General features: G+C 39.4%; 1 protein-coding gene across 10 annotated transcripts in view; it reads right to left on the bottom strand.

The window, feature by feature from the left end:
- Positions 1-385: 385 nt before the first annotated feature.
- The window catches only part of PPP4R1 (protein phosphatase 4 regulatory subunit 1), a 67,563-nt gene continuing 58,133 nt past the window's right edge, over positions 386-9,815 (bottom strand). For all 10 annotated transcript variants that reach the window (XM_074878260.1, XM_074878238.1, XM_074878252.1 and 7 more), the window contains 7 exons: positions 8,575-8,760; positions 6,888-7,049; positions 6,178-6,278; positions 4,343-4,463; positions 4,113-4,247; positions 3,129-3,270; positions 386-1,474 (listed from right to left, as the gene is read on the bottom strand). In XM_074878260.1, the coding sequence (XP_074734361.1) occupies positions 1,311-1,474; positions 3,129-3,270; positions 4,113-4,247; positions 4,343-4,463; positions 6,178-6,278; positions 6,888-7,049; positions 8,575-8,760 (1,011 nt within the window). In that variant the 3' untranslated portion in view covers positions 386-1,310. The remainder of the gene's footprint in view (positions 1,475-3,128; positions 3,271-4,112; positions 4,248-4,342; positions 4,464-6,177; positions 6,279-6,887; positions 7,050-8,574; positions 8,761-9,815) is intronic.

Raw genomic sequence — 9,815 nt, 5'->3', positions numbered from 1 at the left:
GAGGAAAGGTGATTTAAGCAAGTTGCCCCTGGAAGACACAGAAGGAGATACTGTATCAGTCATTTTAAATGAGAGGAAAGCAGTCAATGGACTGACAGCAGATTAAGGGCAGTCTGAGCTCAGAGTTTCCTGTAAATCTGGACCGAGGTGGATATTCAGACCCACTTCAGCAAAGATGCCATTTCACGCTGGAGTGACAGGTTCCCCAGCACAATAGGGATGCTTGAAAGAGAATCTTGCAAAACCTCAATTACAGAGCCAAAGTCCATCTGTGCTGTAGTATATTCCATCTCAAAATGCAAAATTCTTCAATCATTAAGCAAACCCTTTCCCCCTGCAATAGTTGTCAAAGTGTAAAGAACTAGGAAAAAAAAAAAAAGGCCACTTAAATGTCAAACTTATTCTTTTAATGTCTTAAAAAGGTCACAAGATTGCTTTCAATCTTATTAATAAATTTTATTTGGACAAGTAGAGAACAACTTGTATCACAACAGCTTTAAACAACATGATTAAAGACTGCAGCACTCCAAGGAGGCTCACAGATATGTACAGTATATGAAGAAAAAGTTGCACCTCAGAGCCGATCATGATCAAGTTAAAAATACCTGACTTAAAGTACATGTGCTAATAAATTTCCTTTAGGTCATGACCAGCATGAAAATAATTAGGACACAGGTACTCAGCAAAGTTTTCTGCTAATGGGTACAGCAATATGCTGCATTTAAGGATTAAAATCAAATTCTAGTTTAGTGTTAGCACTGAGCCCTTAAGAGAAATCCAAATTTCTACTTTTCCCCATTTACAAACATCAAAGCTATTCCCACTTAAGGGTGTGCCCAGCTGCACACAAATCAAGTCCTTGAACGATAAAAACTTTTAGCGCTAATACTGGAGGTCTTACAGCCCGGTATAAATTTGCCTTTCTGGCCATTTCATCTATCAGTTGCTACAGAAAATACTTGCTAAGTTAACTCCTCAGGAGAAACAATGCAGGTCTCTGGAAATCACATCCTTTCTACAATGAAAATGATCTGCCAATTCAAGTTTCATTTGTTCAGGAAGACAGAAGATTTAAGGCTTCGGTGGCAAAAATAATCCTCTGAGCAGTGTTTTTCTAAAGTCAAGCTGACACAGGTATGTTTATTTTTTCTTGACTTAAAATCCCCGGTATCAGGTTTAGATAACATCCACCCGTTAAGTCTGGCAAGAAATCTCTCCTTCCAAAGAGGTTGTCCTAGATCAACCATTTTAGAAGCATTTGAGGATAGTTTGTTTAAATTTTTTTTAATTATAGCAACATTGAGAACTTTTTAGTAAGTTGATGAAGCAGTGCTCATGGCATCATCTGCAATTTTGGTACTGGCAGGGTGTATGCTTGCAAAGTATTTGACATCATTATCATCATCCATTTGAAGCACCATAATTGTTTGTTCCACAGCTTCTTGATGAGAGTTGGCAGAATTTAGAAAATATTCTGTAAGAGAAAATGCACAAGACTTACAGGAAGAAAAGACTGCAGATACTTCAACACAAACCTCAGCATACTATCATGAGGTTCAACACCTCAGGAGACAATGCACACATATAGTATCATCAAACTGGAATATCTGAGCAGGCACACAATACATTTCTGAATATACCTATGAATTCAATTTTTAAAAAATCATTCCATGTTTCAGAGCATGGATGTTCTAACAGTGCTGTTAGAGTACTGGATTTCTACAGTCCTTCAGTATAAAAGTAAGCATGACAGACTCCATGACCAAAGAGGAAGAAAAAAATATGTGCAAGAGACTCAGAAGGAGCATGCCTATATTTGCGATGGGGGGAAGGTATCACAAACCCATGGCCATTCCAGTTCACTAGCAGGCTTGACAAATAATTATCAAACAATAAAACTTCCAGTATCTGACAGTTTTCATAAACTGCATGACACAAGTTGTACAAAAGCAGCAACAAACAGCTCATAGGAAGGGCAATGTAGATCTGAGGTTTAAAAACTTCTGAACTTATTTTTTAAATATGCCTTTCATAATCTATCTACCATCCCTAATCATATTCACAACACCTTTTGAGGCAGGGACTACCTGTATTATAAGCTTACATAGTGGCAATGCAGAATGGAGGTGTACCATGCAGGTGGGGAACACAAAAATAATGAGGACAAAACCAGAAATACCAATACTACATGATAACAGGAAGACCGGTGACAGCCTTGGCACAGTTAACAGAGGATAAATTACTGCACATCACCTGATCCCTCTTAACTATCTACATATGTTTACCCAGAGTCTCCAGCATGCACAAGACAGCCAGCAATAGCCTAGTTCTCACTGTGTTGGCACCCTTTGCGTTGTCCAGTGTTTCGAACCTTTTGCATTTCTTCGTGCTTTCTACGCTAGAAACAGCAGTCCCCAAGCCAGCGTATGGTTTTGAGAAAGTGACCAGAACTGGATGAAGTATTCCAAGTGTGGACACTCTGCTGGTTTACAAAATAGCATAATATTGCTAATGCTATTTGGACTCTGAGCACTGCTGACTCTTCTGGCATCTGCTATGCATTGGGGATGCTTTCCTAAGCAAAGTCTGCAATTTGAAAGTTGCATGTCTAATTTCCCTAAAGATACTCCAGAGAAACTTTCTTCTCACTGCTACCATTAAATATAAAAAACAAACAGCAGCCATCTCTTCTCCCCCAGTGAGAAAACAGATGGTGGGTTTGTATGGAAGGATTTTTCTTATTCTTATTACACAGAACATCAACAGAATGGGGTTTTTTAACCTAATAAAAAGCACCGCTCAACAACTTCACAGTTGCTAGTTGTTCATTTGTGCTTTCTGTGCCCTGATGACACCTCTACAAACTAGCTCAGTCAGGGAAAATGATACCAAAAGAACAGGCTGGCACATGAGCAAGAACTCTTATTTCCTCAGTGTTACACAACAGTGCTCTGATACCACAAGGTTCATGGTTTTATCTCAGCCAAGGTAACATCCCACACCAAGGAGACTGCAAAAGCAAGAGCGACCCACATCTGATATTGTTTCTTCTTTCCCAGCTGACTATAGGAAAGCAGAGGGACAAAAAGATACGCAGTCAACACACTGCAACTCTTTCTGCCACTAACCTTTCTCTAAAAGGGTTTGCTTTAATGTTTTTGCAAGTAGGACTCGAACGTTTGGAACCCTGTCAGATGCCAAGTGTAATAAGTGTGGCAGCAGATGTACAGCAAACTGGTCCATGGGCAGGCAGTCATCTTCACTGATAGTCTGGCAAGAAGACAGAAGCAATTTCATTAGATTTCAGCACAGTGAGGATAAAATCCCAACACATACTCAGAGCTAATGCATCTTATTACTTCCATAACACGAATACAGTAGGTAGTATCCAGTGTCCACTAAGACCTTTCCAATCCTTTTCAAGACTGATTTAGTCTTTGTTTTAACTAGGTACTATATTAAAACAAGAATGGTCCATCTCAGTAAACATCCATTGTACCCAAACATGTTTCTGTCTAGATAAGCTCAATGCTCACATTTCTCCAAATACTTCAAAGAACTGTCCCACTTGGGCAGCAGTCATGTTGGCTCCCAGTCTGCACCTCTGCTACAGCCTCTAAATGTGACCATCTCCTTGGGACCCTAGCTAGTTTCAACTCTTCTGCTTATTTTGATGAGAATATGTTGATTTTGACCAAGCTGCAGTGGCTGGCTAAGAAGGAGTCTAGGCAACTCCTAGTGCTTGATTTCTAAAGGGTAACCCAAAAAAGTGGTAGGCTGCTGCAGCATATTATAAAAATATCACTTTACGCTGAGTAACAAAGCAGCTTCCCAACTCAGGGATTATTTTGCTATGCTTTTGTTTTATATTCAACATCAGATTTGACAACCTGATGTTAATATGCTAGGCTAAAGATGCATTCAAGCTCATCCATAGAGCAACACTGAAGAAAGCAGCCATGAAATTTATTCCCTTAGAAACAAAGTTCTCAAATATTCATGAAAACAATGTCAGTATACAGCTGAAGAGTTTCAGTTGCTATCCCCCCCTTAATTCTTACCACCATCACCACCCACCAAAACCAAAAAAGATGAACAAAAAGACATTTCACCTGGCAAATAAAGACAAAAGTTTGTCGACCAGACCATTTGCGGCATCTACAGAACTTTTCAACAAGTTCATTCATGAGGTCTACCACGAAGGTTGATGTTGAAGCCATGTACAGCTTTTTAACCATTTCACTAACCTTGAAGAAATGAGAAGGGAAAAAAATACAAAAATTACTTCTGACCACCAACCCTCAGAAGTCTGAAATCCTGAATTTACTTAAGACTGCTTTACCAGCTTGTAAGAAATCCAACGGACAGAAGACACTTTGTCTGCACAGAGGCTGAAAGCGATAGGTCGCAAGTAGTCGTAAACGTCTCTGGCACTGTACAGATCTAGAAGCAAGATCAGTTGCCTACAAGATGGAAGAAGAACCAAACAAGAGCACATTATAATAAGAAGAAAGGTAGCTTTAACTGTGAACATGATCATTTATATGACAGCACTTGCCAAATATGCAATGTGGCCCTAATAAAGTTACTGAAAAGTAAAATCTTCTGTTTTTCAATGCCACCAGTTTGACAATGGGTCACTTGCAAATTTTAACTTGCCACTTATTCACAATAATGGAAAAGGGCCACATGAGCTCAAAGAATGAAAAACTAGGGGGGAGGCAAGGGAACCAAAGTTGCATTTACAAGACAGAGATCCTGGTAACCATGTACAACCCAGCACAGCAATCCAACTGTGAGTGACACCGCAGCGTGCACATACATCTGAGTACCTTGTAAAGACGTTTCACACACATAACACAGGTACAGCTACAAAGCAACTACTCTGACTTGGTTTGATAAGTATTCTCGGTCACTTAAGTACACTGATTTATCAGACCAATAAACTTCCTCTACTTCAGAGTATACTGGACAACTAGAGAAATTATCAGTCTTCTTTAATTTGTAATGAGCTGATTAAGGTTGCAGACATTAGTATGTGTCATGAATGGTAGAAAGTGTGTCAAAAGAAGTGGCATGACATGTTACAAGGAGCCAACTGGACATCTCCACACCAGCAGTAACAGGTAAGTGATTTGCAGTTACTAAATCAAAACAACACTTAAATGCAGCAAAACCATCATGACATCATAATCAGTTGTTAAACTAGTCTCTCAAAATTTAATTCAAAAGATAGACTGTAATGAGTCATTACTATGTGCTCATTTCATCATTCCTGGTAGAGGAGCCCTGATCACACAGTCTCTCCTCACAGGGTAAGTGCTGCAGCCTTGATCACCTTGGCAGCCCTCTGCTGAACGTGTTCCAGTTTATCAGCATCTTTCCTGTGCTGGTATAGATGCACTGCTCCAGATGAGATCTAATCAGTGCTGACTAGAGGGGGCCGATCTGTTCCCTCGATATACTGGCTGCTCTCCTGTGGATACAGCCCAGGATTGTGCTGCCAGGACACACGGCTGACTCGTGTTCAGGTCACTGTCCTCTGCAATACTCCGGGCCTTTCCAGCAGGGCTGCTCCCAGGGCAGCCAGTCCTCAGTGCCTTTCAGAGTCTCTTCCTTCCCACACACAGGACGTGGCATCTGTCCCTTATTGAATTTCATAAGCCCCTTCTGCCTGCTTTCCTGAGCAACTTGCCCCTTCAGAGCTGCCTCCCACAGAAGCCCACCTACCAGTTCCATGAAAAAGCCAAAGTCTGCTCGAATGAAGTCCAAGGTCACTACTCTACTACTTTCTTTACTCCTCTCAAGATCTTGATCTCCTCTGTTTCATGGTCATGAATTTAGCCTACTCATCAAGTACAGCAACTTCAAGTCAAATTGCTAGAACACTTCTACTGACTTCAAGAGCAACCAGATGTGTTCTCCTCTTTTGGCAGCTTTTTTTTTAATGGAAGAATAATATTTTCAACATACGGTGATGGAAAAAGACATTCAGGTTTCAAATATTCTAAGTGATATACAACTACTGGGAATTTTTAAGCAAGGGGAAAAGTGGAGGAGGGTAAGAACTATCCACTAATTAAAAATGAAGAATGTCAGTGTAAAACATCTATTCTATGATTTTAACATTTTTAAATATCCACAACAATAAAAACAAGCATCCATAAAACTACATACTCAGCCAGCTCAGCACGGAAACGCCAGTTCCTGCTGTTATCAGTCACTAGGAATTCCTGAAGCTGATAAAGATACTCTCTTCTTTTGTCAAGATGAAGAAGCTGTAACAGTAAATATAAACTTACATAAAGAAATGTAGGCTACAATCAGCAGATAGAACAAGAGCTTTAAAATACAACCACTGGAACACTTGCTTTTATTAAAAAAAAAAATCTTTAGTAATAGTGTTGCTTTCCTGGGCTAAACCCTATCATGCTTACGTCTGTAAAATCACATGGACACTACTGAAAGCAAAATCTGATGTAGTTTCTACTTTTACTGTAGGAAACAAGAGGGGTAAGCCTTAAAGATAGTATTGATTTTAAAGGTTTTATGATTTGTGTCTTTCAGCTCCACAAATGAGGCAGTTAGAGGAAAAACTCCTAAAGAAATTTGAAAAGTAAGCTGCGCAGAGAGCTTAGAGCCATCAAAAAACTTAATACCATCTACTGGCACCTATAGATTGAATAAACATGCACAAACCAGGCTCTTCAGAGAGAAGAAAGTATCAGCAACACAGATCTCCTGCAAAACATACTCTAGTATTCCACAGACTTCTGTATGGATTCCCACAAAGAGTTATACCGGTATTATGTTAAAAAAGCAAGTGCATACAAAGAAATGAAGCAAAATATATAATCGCACTTGAGCAGAGTTGAACACAGACATACCTTCAGAAAGTCATGCAAGTGTTTAAGCACACCTATTCTGACTTCATCTAAATCTTTTAAAAAGCCATTGAAGACGGGAACTAAATCTCCAGCTGTAAGCTGATCTCCAAGGATGACAGCAAGCTCATGTATAGAAAATGCTAGTGTCCGCCGAACCTTCCACTGTAACATAAATAAATAAATGGATTTAATTGATGTATCATCTGAAGTGCTCTATTTTAACTTGAGCATCAGTATCCAAGCTGGACTCCCAGTGAGCTACTGTATTTACAAATACATTCAACAATGTCTCATGTAACAACTGAAAATTAAATTAGAAATTAAAAAAAAAAAAAGAAAAAAGGACGACAAGGTATCATTCAAGGTATCATTTCTTCCACCTGAATATCAAGGAACCAGGCAAATAGAAGTAATGAAAATATTTTAATTTTGCAGGTGTCAGAGAGGAAAATAGTATTGTTGACATCAGTACTCTTCTACACATTACTCTCTCCTTTAAATTCTTTTGGGTAAATTAATTCCATACTACCACTCTCCCACTCATTTAATTTATAAACCAGATATTTTTATATATATATATATATATTTATAAGATATATATCCCACAAATATATATACTTATAAGATATTTATCCCACAATATTTCAGCTGGCATATTTTAACTTCCATAATAGGTTAAGTTTCACCCACACTGAGTGCCCAGCGGTCCAAGGACCAGTAGAGCTTCTACTCACCCTAAATGGAGGGGTTTTAAATGGAGTAACTTTTTCAAATGAGTCTTTTAAAAAATAAAATAGCATCTGTTCTTTAGCCAGCACTTTCCAATTAGCATAGGTACTGTTCTTTTGCCCTGGTTTAGTGATTCAACGTTAATTCAGATTAGACTGGCGATAAACTGGACAGTTCTGAATACAGGGTAATTTGTTTTTACTTATGTTTTAAATTTATTAGCTAGTTGCTTTTAATGGCTGCAAAAGAGTTCGGAAAACATGAGCAATAGCCACGTATAAAATTACTCACTACATTATCACTGAGAACTGCTGCTCTGACATAGCAAGCAGCAAGTTCAAGAGAGGTGAAGTAGTCTGAGAATGTTAAAAAAAATAAAAAGAGCATCTCCAAAAAAGGAAACAAGGGACAACTAGGAAACAACCGTAAGCCAACAGTAAAGTGCACAAAGCCACCTCCTTACCACCTGACAACAAGGAAAATGTTGCTATTTCCAGTATTTGTTTTTAAAACAGCAATGCTGCATGGTGACAGTGATGTTATTCCCTTATGACTAACTGGATGCAGCACCAAAAGGCCACCAAAAGGCCACCAAAAGGCCTGGTGTGAGGCTGACTCACTGAGCTCCAGACATGCCTGCAGGGGCACATGTCTGCTCACGCACAGCAGCACAGCCTGAATTCTCATCCCTATGAGAATCCCAAGCACTGCCATAAGATCTCAAGCGAGCACAGGAGATCGGAGACCTCTCCTCACATTCACACCCAGCTTCCTCTGAGATAACCGTTACACTTTAATTCATTATGCAACTAACTAGTATCAGCAACGGAAACCTCCACATAAAAAGCAGAGCAACCCAACACCCAGTAAACAAGAGAAATCATTCTATAAGTGCAGATTATTAATTGTCACATCATAAAAGTTCAGATCATTCACCGTCAGAGCTTCTTGAGCTTACCTGCATGTCAGATGCCAGCGTCTCATAGGTGTCTTTCAAACAGTGCCAATTCTGTCTGCCCAGTGTAAGTGCCACACCCGGCAGGCTGTAGGCACAGTGCTTGGCAATCTCGGTATCAACTGTTTGTGCGCGAGATGGATCAGTCATTGATAAATACTGATCCAGCAAGGCTTGAGGTACAACATCCTACAGCAAGAAAAGGGTAGAGTGTTTACACTCTTTTCAATAAATTGTCATAAGGCTTACTAAAATTCCAGGGCACACTGTCAGAACAACATTTTTTTCCCCACAACTACTGAGTATTATTTAATTACAATCTCTTAATAAGAATGCAATGATTTTGTATTTCATAAGTTCCACCAAAAAGTTCCAAAGAAACAATGATGTGACTGGGGGCTATTTGAAAATATATAGACCAATGTAACAGATCAGTGGGTGGATCAGTGTTTACTTAGGCAGACCAGGAAATTAAGAGACTACATTCAAACAAACAGGCTCTCAGGCTGTGCAAATTGGCCATTTTAACTCATCCATAAAAATAGGCAGAACAGCAAATTGCAGGATTCATTTTCCTATTCCTCTCAAAATCTTGGGGAGGTCGGGAGAATAAAACTCAATTAAAATGCCTTGGTGAGGGAGGGAAGAGGAGGGCAGAGTATAGTGTGTTCAATATTGCTTCCAAACTCCCTAAATAGTCAGCAGGAAGGAAAAGGCTTCTCCAGGGACTGAGGTCTCTGGTGAAGACCAATCCTTCTCTCCACTGAGAAAAATTAAAGCATCTGAATTAAAATGTGAAAACCTCTTTGCTTCAGCTGTTGTCAGTTTATCTCAGGCACTGACTCTACCCAAGGGGGTGCACAAGAGCATTTCCCCAACACAGCTGCCAAATAGCTCAGCTCATGTAAGCAAGAGGGACTGAAGCTCCCATTCAAGGAGCAGGGTGGCACACTTAATACTGAACTATGTAACAACAAGCATTCAATTTCTTTTGGAAACAAATAACAGAGACAGTTCAAGCTTAATGAAACACTTTCACAAATTTTCTGCAAAAGGCTGTCAGGGGTCAGGGCAGTTCTGCTCAAAACATTTAACAAAAAATCCTATTTCCTCAATAACCTGATTTCCACTACAGGACAGTTTCTGTAGAAAATGAAACCAAACGAAACAAGAGCCTGGAAGTTTACAACAACTGTTACCTCGTGTCAAAAACCACTGTCATCTCTTATACATAATTAAAACAG

The sequence above is a fragment of the Strix uralensis genome, chromosome 1, assembly GCF_047716275.1.
Source record: "Strix uralensis isolate ZFMK-TIS-50842 chromosome 1, bStrUra1, whole genome shotgun sequence".
In the NCBI taxonomy this organism is placed as follows: domain Eukaryota; kingdom Metazoa; phylum Chordata; class Aves; order Strigiformes; family Strigidae; genus Strix; species Strix uralensis.
The sequence above is the reverse complement of the archived record's forward strand: the minus strand, read 5'-3'. Positions and strand labels throughout refer to the sequence as shown.